This window comes from Suncus etruscus, chromosome 6 (assembly GCF_024139225.1).
Source record: "Suncus etruscus isolate mSunEtr1 chromosome 6, mSunEtr1.pri.cur, whole genome shotgun sequence".
Classification (NCBI taxonomy): domain Eukaryota; kingdom Metazoa; phylum Chordata; class Mammalia; order Eulipotyphla; family Soricidae; genus Suncus; species Suncus etruscus.
In genome coordinates, this window is record NC_064853.1 from 44325854 (window position 1) to 44344216 (window position 18363).

General features: G+C 41.3%; 1 protein-coding gene across 1 annotated transcript; it reads right to left on the reverse strand.

Moving 5' to 3' along the window:
• Positions 1–4820: 4820 nt before the first annotated feature.
• On the reverse strand, positions 4821–5369 carry LOC126011377 (small integral membrane protein 30-like). The gene has a single exon (XM_049775142.1). The coding sequence runs from the start codon at positions 5200–5202 to the stop codon at positions 5023–5025; it is 180 nt and encodes a 59-aa protein (XP_049631099.1). The 5' UTR covers positions 5203–5369; the 3' UTR covers positions 4821–5022.
• Between the last annotated feature and the right edge of the window lie 12994 nt (positions 5370–18363).

Genomic DNA, 18363 nt, shown 5'->3' on the forward strand with positions numbered 1-18363 from the left:
AATGTAATTTATCTTTTCTCATTCTTGTGCTCACTTTGGCAGCACATATACTAAATATTTCCCCATGCTTGTGCTTTTAATCAATTTGAGTTATTTTTTGTTTGTTTGTTTTGGTTATTGGGCCACACCAGCAGTACTCAGGGGTTACTCTTAGCTCTGCACTCAAAAATCGCTCCTAACAAGCTCAGGGGACCATATGGGATACCGGGAATCAAACCTGGTCTAATCTGATCTGTCTTGGATCGGCAGCATGCAAGGCAAACACCCTAGCACTATGTTATCTCTCCAGCCCCTCTAAAATGTTTCTGATAGGCTGCATAGAGTTATGCCCTGCCTTTGTTTTTACTTCAATCTAAAAATTCTGTGCTTTCATTTAAACTGAGGCATTTTTACCTTTTAGAATTTAACTGATGATATACTTGATTTAAATTTGACTATTTGATTTCTATTTGTCCCACTTGTACTTTGTTCCATTTTTCTCTTTTTTCTGTCTTATTTTGTTTGAGTATTACTATGATCACATTTCCTCTTTTGACCTATAAAACTTATTGTTTTACTTTAGTAGTTGATTTAGTATGTATAGTATATATACATTTTTTTTTTTTTTTGGTTTTTGGGCCACACCCGGCAGCGCTTAAGGGTTACTCCTGGCTCTATGCTCAGAAATCGATCCTGGCAGGCTCGGGGGACCATATGGGATGCCAGGGATTGAACCCAGGTCCGTCCTGGGTCGTCTGCATGCAAGGCAAATGCCCTACCGCTGTGCTGTCGCTTCGGTCCCCAACATCCTTTTTTTTTTTTTTTTTTTTTTTTTTGATTTTGGGCCACACCCAGCGGTGCTCAGGAGTTACTCCTGGCTGTCTGCTCAGAAATAGCTCCTGGCAGGCACGGGGGACCATATGGGACACCGGGATTCGAACCAACCACCTTAGGTCCTGGATCGGCTGCTTGCAAGGCAAATGCCACTGTGCTATTTCTCCGGGCCCCCAACATCCTTAACTTACTACATTTTGCTTTCCTGTGGCATACCATTTTTTAGAGTCTGAGATAACCTTACAATAGTCTAATTTCACTCATTCCATGTTGCTATTTGTACTATTGTTATCATGTATTTTTCTTCTTGGCTTTGGCATACATTTTGCTACAATCTAACAATATAATACATTCTTAGGAGCCAGAGAGATAGTAAAGGAGCTACAATGCTTGTCCTGCATGTCATTGAGATTAATTTAGTTTGTTTGAATGACAGTCCTACTTATGATCCTCTAAGCACCACCAGGGGTCACTCATGAACATAAAGAGAGGAATAGCCTCTGAGCTCTGCTGAGTATGATCCCCTAAAACCCAAAACAATGCAGTTATTTATTGCATTTAAATAGTTGATCATCTCTTAATAAAATTATAAAAAGTTGCTATTTTGTTTTGTGTTGAGGCGACACTCAGTGGTGCTTAGGGCTTACTTCTGGCTCTGTGATCAGGAATCACTCCTAGTAGTGCTCGGGGAACCAATGGGGATGCCAGGAATCAAATCCAGGTCAGCCATGTGCAAGGCAAACACCCTACCCCCATCATACCATCAGTCTTTCCCCAAGAGTTGTTATATTTATCCATACAATTATCAGTTACAATATTTTGTACTTTCTTATGTAGATTTAGATTTTTTCACTTAGTATCATTTTTTTCTGTTAGAATAATAAATAATTTTTACCATTTATGTACTGAAGTTCTGGTTATAAGTATTTTTCAGCTTCTATCTGGAAAAGTATTTATTTGATTTTATTTTTAAAATAAAATTTTACTGGGTATAGAATTCTAGGTTGGTAGATTTTCTTTCCACACCTTTTTCTTTAATTATCTCTTCAAGCACCATGGTTACAGAAATGTTCGTAGTTGGGTTTCAGTTATAGAATGTATACCACCCATCACCAGTGCACCTTTTCTGCCACCAATGTCCCTCATTTCCCTCCTCCCCCAACCCTGCCTGTCTTCAGGACTTGTCTTCTACTGCTCTTCTCTCTCTCTCTCTCTCTCTCTCTCTCTCTCTCTCTCTCTCTCTCTCTCTCTCTCTCTCTCTCTCTCTCTCTCTCTCTTTCTCTCCATGTTAAATGTCAGTGCACTTAGAGCTCCAACTGTACTCACTGTTCTTTGTGGTAAACTTTATATTATGGGCTGGTCCTTCTGGCCCTTCTTTCCACACTTTAAAGATGATGTCCATTGTCTTCTAGCCTGGGTATTTCTAGATTGATAGCAGTTGCCTTTGTTCCTCTCTGTGTAAAGCATATTCTTTCTTTGACTGTTTTCTATGATTTTTCTCTTTTGTCTTTTTTTGGGGGGGCTTGAGTCATACCTGGTGACACTCAGGGGTTACTCCTGGCAGAGAGATAGCATGGAGGTAAGACGTTTGCCTTGCATGTAGAAGGTTGGTAGTTCAAATCCCAGCATCCCATATGGTCCCCCGAGCCTGCCAGGAGTGATTTCTGAGTGTAGAGCCAGGAGGAACCCCTGAGCACTGCCAGGTGTGACCCAAAAACCAAAAAAAAAAAAGAAAAAAGAAAAAAAAAAACTAGGTCCTGGCTTGGGGGACCATATGGGATGCTGGGAAACAAGCTCAAGTCTGTCCTGGGTCAGCCACATGCAAGACAAACGCACTACCACTGTGCTATCGCTCTGGCCCTTCTTTTTTCATTTATTTTAAGCAATTTGATTATCATATATCTTGGTATATTTTTCTTTATGTTGTTTGGTTTTTTGGGTTTTTTTTTGGGGGGGCACACCTGGTGGTTCTCAGGGGTTACTCCTGGCTATCTACTCAGAAATAGCTCTTGGCAGACACGGGGGACCATATGGGATGCTGGGATTTGAACCAACCACTTTAGGTCCTGGATCAGCTGCTTGCAAGGCAAACGCCGCTGTGCTATCTCTCCAGCCCCTTTATGTTGTGTTTGTATTTTATCAAATTTCTTGAAGACATTTTCATCAGATTTCAAAAAAATTCAGACATTTCCTAAAATTGTTTTTATCTTTCCTTTTTACCTGCATCACCATACCAGGACTCCAAATACAAGTACTTTAGGATGCTCCAAATTACTCCATGCCCCACTAGTGTATTTTACATTTTGTTTCCATCTTTTTGATTCTGTACCTTGTTTTAAATGTTTTGAAGACTATGAGTTCAAATATGCAAACTTTTTTCCCTGCAAGATCAAAACTGCTATTAATTCCATCAAGTGTATTTTTATTCCCAGTATATAATTTTCAATACTAGAAAATCAATGTGGGATTATTTCATTTTTCATGATCCCACACAACATGTATAAACTTCCACTTTCTTGAACAGTGAAACATAGTCATAACAGGTTTTTTAATGTCTGTTTCCTAAGTTTATTGGTCTCATGTCTGAGTTAATCTGAATTGATTTTTCTCTTCCTTGTAAGGAGTATTTTCTTGCTTGTTTGCAAGTCTGGTAATTTTTGATAGGTTGCCAATCATTATAAATTATATCATAGTGGCTAGATATTTTTTGCATTCCTATAAATAGTCTTCAGATTTGTCTGGATAGGGTAGAGATGCCCTATTTTTAGATGTCATTTTCAGGTCCTGTTTTTAAACATTTTAGGCGAGACCAGAGTAAAAGATAGCTAGAGATATTTTTTGCCATTACAAAGGCAAAGTTTGTTTTTAGTTCTCTACTCAAGCCTCCAAGAACCATGATATTTTCCATTCTGTTATATAATTCATGAGAATTACATTATACCAAACTATACCAAATACTGCTTTTGTAAATTACTTTGCTCAATTTTTGGTTATTTCCTCATGTGGACACAATGATTAACACAGAAAACTGAGCATTTCTTCCCTCTCAGCAATCTGGTCAAGACTTCTAATGTTAGGACCAGAGTGATAGCACAACTGGTAGGGTTTTTGCCTTGCATGGACAACCTGGGTTCAATTCTTGGCATCCCATATGGTTCCCTGAGCCCTCCAGGAGTGATTCCTGAGCTCAAGGCCAGGATTAACTCCTGAGCACTGCCAGATATGACCCCAAACTGAAAAGTAATATTGCTAGTGTCTGCTTAGGTTCCCCTTTCTGTAACCAAGTCTTAAAAGCTTTCCTGGCATGTAAAATGAGTTAATTTTAGGTTTACCTTATTTGTTTCCCATTTCTCACTGAACTATATTGTCTCATCCCCAGATTCCTAAGTTATTTTTTATATTTTGTCCCATTTTTAGTTGTTTCATATAGGAGAGTGCATATAGTCCATTTCTGGACTAGAGAAAAATATTTCTTCTTAGTTTTCTTCTTGCTGTGCATTACCTTCACAAAGTTGTTAAGAAAAGATACAATATAACTTGATTTTTTTACAATGTAATCAGATTATATTTTTAATATTATATTTCTCACCATGAGGATACTAGTTAATAAAAAGTTTGTTTTCCATAACATTAAATTTCTTCTTCCAATGTCAATATAAATGTTTAAACAGATCATTTTTCCATTTCATTGTTAGATACACTGAATACATTTTTCTAAACTTACCCCCTCCCTCCAAGTATTTAAGCAATTTTAAATTTTTCACAAATTTATTTGATATCTAAATATAATACTTCACTAGGAAGATAACAAAGCAAACATTTAATAAAATTATAGAGAAAAGACTCCAACAATGCAGGAGGCAGTGATTTGAAAAGTGATTGTTTTCTAGGAATCTGGACAAATATTCTTCTTATTTTATTTGCTCAGACATTCTGAAACTATGAGGTTATTTATGTAAAATTCAGTAATGTTACATTTTTTACCTTCCTTCTAACTAGCAAGTTACAGGCTGTATTTTACCAATGCTTTATGAGTTATGGGGAAAAAAATTTCCTGTCCGTTTAATAGGCAACAATTTGTTCCCATTTCTAGGGAAACAATTAAGATGGTGAAACTATCCTACTTACTGTTTCTTGGGAACTTTTGGATACTGAAGCTCACTTTTAACTTTAAGAGCACAAAGGTTTTTAGAACAAGGTTTGATTCAGTCATATTTGTCCATTTCTCTTTCGAGCATAAACTCCCAAACAAGCACAAATGCCTGTAATGCTGAAGACCACGCCTAGCAAGAGGGCGATTGCATCTCCATCTTCCACTGCTTCAACGATGGGGAGCACTGAAAGCAGTGAAATGAGGACTATGAACCACTGTGTGTAAACTGAGGTCATGATGAGCTCTGGAGCTGTCTGTCCTCTTACTCTTGAGAGCTGATGCTTTCAGAGAAGTGGTGCACCTGTGATTCCTGACTTAAATTACCCAGTTCCTTTAGTTTAGAATACTGAAACTAAGAAGTTCCACGAGGCAGCGCCTTCCAGGAAGCGGCCATTACCAAGATGGCGGGCATAACTTGATTTTTTAATCTGTATATATCAAAGCAAATGATTTTGCAGTGCCTGGGATCCAACCCAGGTCATCCCATATGCAGGGCATGTGCATTGAACTACATTCCTAGCCTTTCTGGAATATTTTACTTCACATCCACTTGCTATTCAGGACTTCTTTAGATCTACATCATGCCCAAATTTACTTCCTTTCATTTTCTATTTCATGGGCATTATTGCTCAATAAACCCTTTACTCTCCTAAGGTCATCCCTACTTTGACTATCTAGAGAACTCAACTAACATAGCATGTGAATTACCCAAATTGCTTCATCTTCTAACTTTATCTCCTAGCAGTGTGTCTCTTCTAATAGTTGGTAATGTTTCTGCTACTGGGTGTTGTTATAGACATTCCATAGGCCGTTGATTGTGGAGGAGAGCCAAGGAGTTTCCCAAGCCATTCCATTCAGGGCCAGAGAGATAGCTCAAGGGATAGAACACATGACTCATATATGTGAGGCTCTGAGTGTAAACACGAGAATCATATGAATCCCAGACTGCTTCAAGGCTAAAATTGCTTGAGTGTGTCTCAGCCTTGAGATGGTTTACTTCAGAGACAAATGCTTTTTACTATTGTTTATATTTTTCTCTTGTTGAATTACACTTTAATTTTTTTGTTTTGGAGCCATACCCAGAAGTTCTCAAGGCTTACTTCTAGCTTGCAATCAGAAATTACTCCTGAAAGTGCCTGGGGACCATATTAAGTAGTACTGAGATTGAACCCAGGTTGGTTGCATACAAGGCAATGCCCAACCTGTTGTACAATTGCTCTGGCCCCAAATTAATCTGTAACTGCCAACTGTGGTTGTTGACTTTAATTGTGCATTCTTTGAGCTGTCTTCCCTTCTTGTATCACTTGCCACTTCTCTATTAGTGTAACTGACACTTCCCAAATAAGCTCATTCAACTCAAGCCTGTCACAGGATCTGCTTCTAAACTCCTAAGCAAAGACAGCTTTAATACCAGAAATGAAGTTAAAAGCAAATCCTTAAGATAGAATTTTAGAACTGGGTCACTTGCCTGTCAACAGCACAAGATCCCATTTTTGGTAGTCCTTCACATGTTGGTATCACGTTAGTACCAACATGTTTATACGTGTTGGTAACTTTTGATTCTTATCTCTTGGAATAGATAGGAATAGAGTTGGAGGCAAGATAGGGCAGAAAACCAGGTCCCTGTCCTGATGATGAGTAGCAGAAGAATCTCACTTCCATTTGGAAATAGCAGACTCCTCCTCTTGGCCATAACCTCCTTCACCTAAGATAATATCTTGAAGGATATTTGCCCTCTTCAAAGCCAGCTCCTGCTTCCTCTTGTAACTCTAAGCCGTTCTCAAGATCAAGGAAGGTCACTCTAGGGTCATCTCAGTATGGCAACAGTGGAGAAGTACTGTCTCTACATAGAGAAACTAAAGTTTTACCCCCAAAAAATCACAGCATAGAAACAGAAGACTAGAAAACATGTCTGGCAATGGGAATTAAAGGTTAGAAGGGGGGCCGGGCGGTGGCGCTGGAGGTAAGGTGCCTGCCTTGCCTGCGCTAGCCTAGGACGGACTGCGGTTCGATCCCCCGGCGTCCCATATGGTCCCCCAAGCCAGGAGCGACTTCTGAGCGCATAGCCAGGAGTAACCCCTGAGCGTCACCGGGTGTGGCCCAAAAACCAAAAAAAAAAAAAAAAAAAGGTTAGAAGGGATTGGTACTGTAGGGCTGGATCAGAGAACTTTGCTAATAGGGATTTGCATTTGGGATCTCTAGGCTTAGCTTCTTGCAAGGACACTTGAGCTGAAGCTGTCTCCTTAAAACTTGGGGTGTCAGAGTTCAATAGACAAAACTATATATAATACTAATACAAATGGGATGTTATGTAAATTATTCAATAAGTATGCTGTCATTAACTAGACAACGGAAAAGGTAAGCGAGAGCCCTAAGTTATTACAAAGGTAGCAATTACAAAGTACAAAGGTAGCAGAACTGGTGAAATAAGGTCAGAGGGTAGAATTACTAAAACTGAGAAGCTCAGGGGAGGGAAATTCTCAAAAGGGAAATTCAGACCTTTGATGAGGGACAGTAGTGTTGGGAATTGAAGACTGGGCTCAGCTGCAGCTTGAAAGCTTCCCCATAGCCACCGTGAAGCAGCTTTACTAGGTGATGCTCACAGGAACAAGTCCCTCCTCCAAACTTTGGCCTCATACATGCCCTTATGCTTTCCTTATTGGCCAGGCATAGTCAGGAGCAACTGGCAATGATACAACATGATTTTTAAAGTCCATTTTTCACTGTTAACAGCAGAGTAGATAGAAGGTAGCTTAGCTGCTGATAGAAATGTACTAATTGCCAGAATGGGAGGAAGCATAAAAAAAAAGTTCAGAGGGCCCGGAGAGATAGCACAGCGGTGTTTGCCTTGCAAGCAGCCGATCCAGGACCAAAGGTGGTTGGTTCGAATCCCGGTGTCCCATATGGTCCCCCGTGCCTGCCAGGAGCTATTTCTGAGCAGTTAGCCAGGAGTAACCCCTGAGCACCGCCGGGTGTGGCCCAAAAACCAAAAAAAAAAAAAAAAAAAGAAAGTTCAGAGAGGTCAGTCCAACAATGGAAATGTATTATTTAAAATCAATGGATCCTCCCACTGAAGTATTCCTGGTAAACTTCTTTCAAGGGGGCAATCAGAAATATGCTCAGTAGTAGAGCACATGACTTGCATGTCTGATATCCTGGGCTTGATCCACAGCACTCCAAACATATAGACTATAAAAGGAAAGAAATGAGCTGTGAAAGGACCAGTGGCATCATAGAATAGCTTAATGGTAGTTATTCTTTGTTTTTTTTTTGTTTTGTTTTGTTTTGTATTGTTTAGTTGGGATGGGGTTGGGTGGCTGGGCCACACCAGTGATGTTTAGTACTCAGTCCTGCCTCTGCATACTCCGTGGGGCTCAAGGAACTATATAAAGTGCCAAGGATCAAACCCAGATCAGCCAGGTGCAATGCAAATGCTTTACCTCTGTATTGCTCCAGCTCACCAGTAGCTATTCTTTCTAACATAGGCAGACAATAGAGGAGGCAGCTGTATTGTCAAGACTAGGGGCCCTCAAACTTTTTAAATAGGGGGACAGTTCACTATCTGACAGATGTTGGAGGGCCAGACTATAGTTAAAAAAAAAAACTGTGAACAAATTCCTATGCACACATCTTATTTTGAAGTAGAAAAAACAAAATGAGAAAAATTCAATATTTAAAATGAAGAACAAGTAAAGTTAAATCAACAAATTTACCAGTATTTTAATGGGAATTATTTGGGCCTGCTTTTGGGGTGGGGGATGTAGTTTGAGGGGGAGCATAGTTTCTGCCTGAGACTGAGAGAAGGAGTCAAGAGGCAGAAAGAGGGGAGATGAAGAGTGCCGTGCACAACCCACACATATGCACTGTGGGCCTGGAATGAATCAACTGCTAACAGAATAGGCAGCAGCACAAAAACACCTGGCAGACTGGATAAATGCCGCATGTGGCCCACGGGCCATAGTTTGAGGAGCCTGGTCTAGACAATAGAGGCTGGACTCCCTACTTTTCTTTTTTTGTTTGTTTTTGGGTCACACCCAGCTGCGCTCAGGGGGTACTCCTGGCTCTACGCTCAGAAATCGTTCCTGGCAGGCTCGGGGGACCACATGGTATGCCGGGATTCAAACCACCATCCTTCTGCATGCAAGGCAAATGCCCTATCTCCATGCCATCCCTCCAGCCCCTACCTAGTTTTCTTTTCTTTCTTTTTTTTGGTCTACACGCAAGGCAAATGCCTTACCTCCATGCTATCTCTCCGGCCCCCTACCTAGTTTTCTTAATGATGACAACTTGACTCCAGAACATCAGAAATCTTGTGGTAGCATTTAAGGCAATGTGGATGAAAAGTCAACCAGGGATAGAAGGATAGTTAAAAGATCTTGGGGTTTCTAAGAACTAGATCAAACAGTAGCCAAGATGTTACTGATAAACTAGACAGATAAGCACATGAGATGTGAAACCTGATGTGAGCCATCACAATGGAAAAGCACTATCCCTTGCTCATTTTTCCAGGTCTGAACTAAACCTTAGAGGCCAGAGCCCAAAGAAAAAACCAGATTCACTTGAGAAAGGACCATGCAGTAATGCTGTAAGCTTCTACCAAATTGATTCTGTCCCCAAAGAGACCAATGGTCATTTAGCCCAAGAAATTATACAATGAAAAGTGAAGGATAGCCAGATGTTTCTGTACTTTTTGAATTTAGGATGAGGGCTAACACTATTACCAGGGCATCTAAAATGCCTCTATAACCCACTTGTAGAAATAGGGATCAACAGAGGCGAGATAACACTTAGAATCTTGACCAAAGCCTCTCTAATAATTATTCAATTGAGTCTGCACATCTGTGATTTTTTTTTTTTTTTTTTGGTTTTTGACGCTCAGGGGTTACTCCTGGCTATGTGCTCAGAAGTTGCTCCTGGCTTGGGGGACCATATGGGACGCCGGGGGATCGAACCTTGGTCCGTCCTAGGCTACCTCGGTCCGTCCTAGGCTAGCGCTGGCAAGGCAGACACCTTATCTTTAGCGCCACCGCCCGGCCCCATCTGTGATTTTTTAACCCTTCCTGGCCATGTAATTGTGATGAATAAACACAATTTAGAGGCCTACTGAAACTTTGCCTTGGTTTCTTAATTCACACAGAAACAAACAGAGGTAGGATAGTCAAATGAAAGTTTCTGAAATTGCACACATTCTCTCAGACATGATAATAGTGTTAAAAAATTTTTTTAGCCAGAAACATGTCTCAGTAGTAGAGCACTGGCCTTGTATATGTGAGATCCTGAGTTAGATTCCCAATCCTCCCTCCCTCTCAAAAATATATATAAGTCAGATGCTGGGGATATATAAAAAAGGCTAGTGCTGGGACCAGAGCTATAACACAGCAGTAGGCCATTTGCCTTGCACTGATTCAACCCAGGTCAACCCAGGTTCAATCCCTGGTATCCCATATGGTACCCCGAAACTGCCAGGAACGATTTCTTAGTGCAGAGCCAGGAGTAACTCCTGAATGCTGCCAGATGTGGTCCAAAATCCAAAAGAAAAAAAGTAAAAGGCTAGTGTACATGTTCTTCATGTCAGCGATCCAGGTTCAATTCCTGACAGTACATTTTCTGTGAGTGTTCCCAAGCATGGAGCAGAGAGTAGCCTCTCCACACCACTAGGTATAAATCCAAAAAAGGACACATGTACACAAAGTAAGATTCACAGATATTAGTGATCTAATTGAGTTAAATGATTCACAAAGCTGGCTCATGAATATGCTAACACAATGCTATAGTTTATTAAAAAAAAGTGCTTCTGCTGCATGACAGCTTCATTTAGGGGAGTTCAGCAGGATTGAGGGAAGGGGACATTTTCCCCCAAAAAAGTGCATTGAGTCCTCTACTTGGTGCCAAAGAGAAGTGGCTTGAAGAAAAGATTCTTGGGAAGTCCTAAACAGTCTAAACCAGGGGTCTCAAACTCACGGCCTGCAGGACGTTTGCGGCCCTCAGTACATTTTGTGGCCCTGCCCTAGAGGAATCCTTTTTTGTTTTGTTTTGTTTTAGTTGTTTGGGTCACACCCCCCAATGTTCAAGGCTTACTACTGACTTTGCACTCAAGGATCACCTCAACTTTGCCTCCTGCGGCCCCCAGGTAAGTTGGGTTTGAGACCCCTGAACTCTAAACAAACTCATCAGGAATATCTAAGAACAATAATGAAAAGCAAGTTCAGGAAGTCTGGAAGGAAATAAAGTTTGTGACTTTACCCTCGAATGCAGTTAAGGGCCAGATGCATAGCTCAGGACCCAAAAACACAGTACAATGGGTAAGGCACTTATCTTGCATGCAATTCATGCATGCAATTCATGCTAGGTTTGGTCCCTAGCACTTCATAAAGTCTCCCAAGCCTTTCCAGGAGTGATCCCTGAACATTGCCAGGTATGGGCCAACACAAAATGCATGGTTCTGTGTCTCATGCCAATCCCTTACCAGAGAGTACCCATTGAAGAGGAGATAGAGAAGCAGATAATTTGGGGCTTCCAAGGGACTTTATCCAGTCTCTCTCTCTTGCCACTCCAAAGTATCCTTGAACTTAGGTGATCAGGATGAGGGTGAATCAGAAGTGTGGCTCCCATCCACCAAGGTTTATTAGGCATTTCTACTATCAAGGTCTCCTTTGTCTGAACAGAGACATGCTGCCTTCTTCATGTGGTGCCATTGCTTAAGAAGAGCTTCTAATTACTTGAGAATAAATTGACTGCAATGACCCCATTCATCCCAGAGGGACCATGACTTTCTTGTCTTAACAGCCATACATGTTTGTCTGCTCAGTACACAATATATTGACTAGCATTAATATCTCAGGACTACTAGTGTATAATTTATCATCATCAGACATGACTGTGGGGGAAGTGAGCATGTGACCAAATTATCCACTGATCCTACTACTTTTCGATCAGAAGCTTCTGTACTGAGACAATAGTAGAATAATCCCTTTCTCTTTAGACCTTACTGGTAATGTCAGCTCTTGAAGAGCTTGTGCTAAGACGTAGGTGGTTCAAGAACCATGCTCTGAGAAGCAATGATTTAGAGTGAATACTAAATTTTGGGGGAATAAAAAAAAGTATCTACTTCCCTCTCTCCTTTTGTGCATACACATACGCATAAGGTTAATAAATAAATATATATAAATTAAATATAAATGACAGCTCTTTTTTGGGGGGACACACCCGGTGGTGCTCAGGGTTTACTCCTGGCTCTGTGCTCAGAAATCGCTCCTGGCATGTATGGGGACCATATGAGATGCCGGTATTCCAACCAATGCCGGTTCTGGGTCGGCAACTTGCAAGACAAATGCCCTACTGCTATGCTATCTTTCCACCCCTGAATGGCAGCTCTTGATGGGTGGGGAAAATCAGGACCAGTTCTCTTTTTTTTTTTATTAATTTTTTTATTTTTAATTATGAGAACAAAGATGCAAAGAAAAAAGACAAGGTAAAGTTACAGTGGAAGGACAATCACTCATAAACAGAATTCTCAGTAGTCCTATTGCTGATATCTTTTTTTTTTTTTTGTGGTTTTTGGGTCACACCCGGCAGTGCTCAGGGGTTACTCCTGGCTCCATGCTCAGAAATTGCTCCTGGCAGGCACGGGGGACCATATGGGACGCCAGGATTCGAACCCATGACCTTCTGCATGAAAGGCAAACACCTTACCTCCATGCTATCTCTCCGGCCCCATTATTGCTGATATCTTAACTTTGAACTTTCAGCCAAAGAACATTAAGAAAAATAAAACAGAACCTATGTACAATTGCTTTGTCCCTCAAGTCCCCAGATTGTAATACATAATATTTCTTAGCAGCACACAAAGTAATCTAAAGACATAACACTTATGTAACTCCTTAAACATTGAAGGCAAAGTACTTTTTTACATTTCCATGCACACGCATATTAGTTTAAGTTAACCTCAAAAGTTTGAGTGGTTTGTTTCTCTTAAGGATTAGAGTCAAAGGAGCACAGTAAAAACGGTGTTAGAGTGGCAATTATTGTTTGCATAAGCCCACCAAAATATGAGGGACATGGAATGGAAAAGCTTTGGCCTAAATACAAGGAGATCCTCCTACCCCTGAAGTTTCCTGGCATAAGACCAACTCTAGGCTCCAGGCAAACTAGTTTGTCCAATCCAGGTCATTGTCTGTAGTGCCAATACACTTTTATTTTTCACACAGTCTCTGTTGTTGGTATCATGTTTCTGTATTAAAGATCCTGGAATCTGCATATCCTACATTGCAGGGCAATGCAGAGAACCCTGTCCTGTAAGCAGGTTGTTGTTGTTGTCAAGTCTTCTTAGTGTTAAGGGAAGACGCTTTTGAGCAGGTCGATGTCAGAGCCGTGGTAGTATCTTCCTGGTAGAGGATTGCTTCCAGGTGTTGTTATAAAAACCTTGGATGTTTCGTAGATACCTTCCCTGGTTCATGGGTGAATGGAGGATGCCCACTCTTCTGAGGCCTGTGCCAGGTCATTATATCAATGTTCAGGGTGTAAGGCCCCATTGCACTACGAGATTTGTGTATTCCGATCTCTAATAGATAAGAACTTATTTGTATGTATAGTATTTTCCCATTTTAATGTGCCTATGCAAACAAGGAACAATGCCATTTGGTGTTGTCGGCTCATATGGGGGCCATAAGAACAAGTCCAACAATCCCCATGACATGGTTCAATCATAAGCATTAAACTGAGGGACTCTTCCACCAAAATTCCTTATTGAACAGCTCACAAAGAGAAGACAAGATAAACAGTGGATAGAATCGTCACGGTAAAAGAATATTTAGAAAGAGTTATAGCTGTTAAAAAAAATACACAAGGGCAGAATCTGTTGGAGAAGGAGGTCAGTCTTGGTGCCTAACAAATTAAAGAACTGAGGGTAAAGAGGGTTAATTAAGGGAAAGATAACAAATCCGGATTGGGATATGAGGGAATAGAAGGGGCTCTGTGTGAAGGAGGGGAAATATATCAGAGGGGTTATATACATATATATATATACATATATATAGATAAATTGTTTATGGTCAGGCTTGGCAGTCAGAGAGGACCACAGTATAGGAAGTCATGTCTACATATACACTGATTTTAGAGACCTATTTGAATATTATCCAGCAAATCTAGGGAATTCCATTTTTTTTCCTAAAACAGTAGAGAATTAAGAATATTTTTGGGTGTTGTTAAAAAGTATTTATTTTGAAGATGAATAATAGTAAGAAGAGAAATCCTGAATGGGATCCAGTCTGGGGTGGGGGGATCTCAGTCCCCTGGACTAAGTGGTCAGCCCAGGGGGCCTATGGCTAGCTGTCCTAATCAGAGCCCCCAACATACCAGCTGAAGAGACACAGAAGAACTGGCATGTGGAGTCTTCCAGGTGCAGCCCTGCCTCTGTAGTTTGTGGATGCATAGGGAGGAATTTCTCTCCCTCCCCACCCCCCAGGGCCCGATTAACCAGGCGTGGCCCTGAAGACCTGCCTGGCGTGGGGAGATCTCAGTCCCCTGGACTAAGTGGTCAGCCCAGGGTGCCTATGGCTAGCTGCAGGACCAGTTTTCTTTTTCATTTTCCAGGGTTTTGTTTTTCTTCAGTACTGTAGACTTACAGCACTCTTTCATCACTGGCAATGTAAAGATTATTAAATGAGTTTAGGTGGCGGTGGGGATTATCAAGGCTGTGGTGGCTGAAGAATGGCCAGGGAGGAGGTGTAGCTAGTTCTTTAAAGGAACTGGACTAGACAAAGACAAAAAAAATGAGGTGGTGGCTAAAGATGGGGGGTAAGAGGACTGTAGAATGCTATTTTAAAAGAAGCCTATTTATTTGAGCCGATTTATTTATAGGTTGAGGGAAAACCATTGATGCTTACAAGAGAAAAATTGGTGCAGGGGGGATAATTGAAGGGTCAGGTCCCAGGGGAGGCCTGTGGGGATCAGTGACAGGTCCAGGTGAAGGGATTGGTTTTGCACAGAAGGTACCCTGATCCTCAGAGGAGAAGAAAGAAAACACATTCTCTGTGTTGGCTTCAGCCAGGTGTTTGCTTTTCCCTTCTGTTGCTTTGCCTCATTCACAAAGGACTGGTGGTGTTTCTATGGACCAGTTGAAGAGTTGCAAGGAGCAAGAGTGGAAAAGTCTTCCAGAGGAACTCTGCTTGTTTGGTGGTGAGGTAGGCAAAGTCTCTCACCAAGAAAGGGGGTGGGGGCCAGAGCCATATAGTATAATAGGTAGGGCGCTTGCCTTGCAAGTTTAATCTCCAGCATCCAATATGGTTTTCTGAGCCCACCAGGAGTGATCCCTGAATGCAGAGTCAGGAACAAACCCTGAGCATTTGCAGGTGTGACTCCCAAACCAAAAATCAGGGGTCAGTATCATGGGATTAGAGGAGAGAGGCAAAGGTTTGAAACCTCAGGAGAGGGACTCAGAGGGGGCATCATTTATAAATAGAAATTAGAACTCAGAACTGGCCTGATATAGGTTGGACAATACAAGATTCTTCTTTAGCAGCTTGGGTGGAGAAACTAGTGCCATTTGTGTGCTCTTGTTTTAGGCAAACACCCCTAGCTGCTGTGAGTGGGAGAAAAATCTCAAGACTGTTGTGAGGATTAATTATAGTAATGGACACAGAAATAACATATAATACACATGTGCATGTGTGTATGAGCACATACAAAATAGAATACTACTCAGCAATAAAAAGGTGAACATCTGTCACTTGCAGCAATATGGATGCAACGAGAGGACATTATGCTGATTGAAATGTAGAGAGCCAAATGCTATATAATTCCACTTATCTATAGTATGTTTGTTTTTGGACCACACCCAACAGCCTACTCCTGGTTCCACATTCAGGTATTATTTCTAGTAATCTTAATGGACAATATGGGGTTCTGATCATTAAACCTTGGGTCAACCATAAACAATGTAAATGTCCTACCTATTGCTTTGGCCCCCAAACAAACAAACAAACTACAAATTACATTTTTGTTTTTGATTTTTGGGCCACACCTGGTGACACTCGGGGATTACTCCTGGCTATGCGCTCAGAAATTGCTCCTGGTTTGGGAGACTATCTAGGATGCTAGGGGATTGAACCACGTCATCCTAGGTTAGCATATGTAAGGCTAAATACCCTACCGCTTTCACTACCTCTCCGGCCCCCACAAATTACATTTTAAAAACAACAACAAATCTTTCAACAGGCTTTAGGCAAGAATATAAAATTATGTCAGTGCCTCTAAAAACAATTGCAGATGCTCTCGGAATATGGATTAAGGGACTGGAGTGTGTGCTTTACTGAATTTAATCCCAGAACTGCATGGTCTTCTGAGCACCAGGCCAAGAAAAGCCTCCAGAACTTTCAGATGCACCCCCAAAAGAAAGTAATAATAAATATTAACAACAGCTGTTGAATAGAATGGAGTAGGCTAAGCTGCTATAACAAAGAAACCCAAAATACATGTTTTACATAAAATGAAGTTTATTTCTTGCTCTAATCCATGCTGGTGGTGGTGGTTGCACTCCAGAGCATCATTCAGAAACCCAGGTTCCTTCCTTACACTTGTTCTGTTAACCCCTTTGAAACATTACTAATGCTAGTATCTCTGTCTTCCAACTCAAGCAAGGAAATAGAGCATGAAAAAACAAAAGCCCTAATGCCTCAGGACTATTCCTATTTACATTCCAGGGGATAGACTTGGTATCCAAAAGCATACTGGGCTACAGGAGCAGTTGAAAGAGAAAAGAAACTCATTTCTTAGCTACTATAGTGCTAGAGAAGAGTTGAATTCCATTGACTAAATGAAGTTCGGTTTTATTATGCCTCTTCACATTTAACTCCAAATGCTTCAATAATTTAAATCGTGTTCTTTTAAAAATTTGGAGATGTGTATCAGTGTATCATTTGGGATTCCTGTAGTTACCAATGAATAGCACACACGCCTATGACATGTACTTAAATCATTAACAGTTCATCTAAGGCTATGACATATACTTAAATCATTAATAGTCCATCTAAGTTTCCAAGTTTCTGCTTTGGGTTAGAGCACCAGGTCTTCTTCCCTCTGACTCTTCCAACATGAGTTGGCTGTGTCTCAGTCTGGAAGCAAGATGACCATGAGCAGTCCAATTATATGAACACACACTGCAAAGGAGCAGAAACTGTATTTGAGGGGCCGGAGCAGTGGCTCAAGCAGTAAGGTGTCTGCCTTGCCTACACTAGCCTAGGATAGACTGGTTTGATCCCCCAGCATCCCATATGGTCCTCCAAGCCAGGAGCGATTTTTTAGCACATAGCCAGGAGTAAGCCCTGAGTATCACCAGGTGTGACCAAAAACAACAACAACAACAAAATACAAAAAGAAATTGTATTTGAAAGTTAAGAGGCCAAGGAACTAACTCAGTGGAAGAGCACACACCTTACATGAACAAGGTTCTGGATTCCATTCTTGGCAGCACAAAAAAAGGCTAATAAGCCCTTCGCAGAAGACCCTCTCCTCAAGCCAGTTCAAGGAATGGCCATTGCTTGAGCATTGCATGAGAAAATGTGTTTCTGACAATGATGGAGACTCTGGATTTGTAAGAGAATGGTAATAGTTTAACAGAATGACTAATGTAAAATAAACTGCAGCTAATTTTGTTTTTGTTTTTGTTTTTGGATCACACCTAGTGCCACTCAGAAGTTACTCCTGGCAGGCTCAGGGACCATATGGGATGCCGAGATTCAAACGGGGGTCCATCCTGTGTTAGCCACGTGCAAGGCAAATGTCTTACTGCTGTGCTATTGCTTTGGTTCCAGCTATTTTTAAAAGGCTACTCCAATAGGATAACTCCAATAAAGGCATCTCTGAAAAAGACATAAACTGTGGAGCAACTATCAGTGCCTCTATCTCACCTCATCCTAATCCATTACAAAATTCTCTAGTGGTCATGACTCCAGTTCATTTTCCCTTCCTACATGCACCAAGAGCACTGTGACTGATTGGTACCACGTCTCCCCGCAATCCACACCTTTCTCTGGTTGTTGAGCACTGTATACGTGCAGATACACTAGACGTGCCTTGCTGGTGGCAAAATGAGTATCACCCTGACTCCCAGAACTCTCTCATGAAACAGGGTCATTCCCCTTTGAGAATCTCAATACTTGCAGAAAATCCTTTACCATGACCGTCAAGGCCAGCAATTCAATCAAGTCCATCCCCTATCCCTACCATAGGAGGGTCCTGAAGTTCCCCCAAATGTGCCCTCCCCTTTCATGTTTCTGTGTCTGCACACATGCTGTCCCCTCTGTCTACAAATCCTTTATCCCTTCTCCATCTGGCATACAAGGCTATCTCCTATTACTTCCCCACCCCTGCCTCCTCCACTTACAACCCCAACACCTGTC

Bases quoted from the DNA above. Each gene is read 5' to 3' on its own strand.
- LOC126011377 (XM_049775142.1), bottom strand. From the start codon at position 5,202: ATGACCTCAGTTTACACACAGTGGTTCATAGTCCTCATTTCACTGCTT.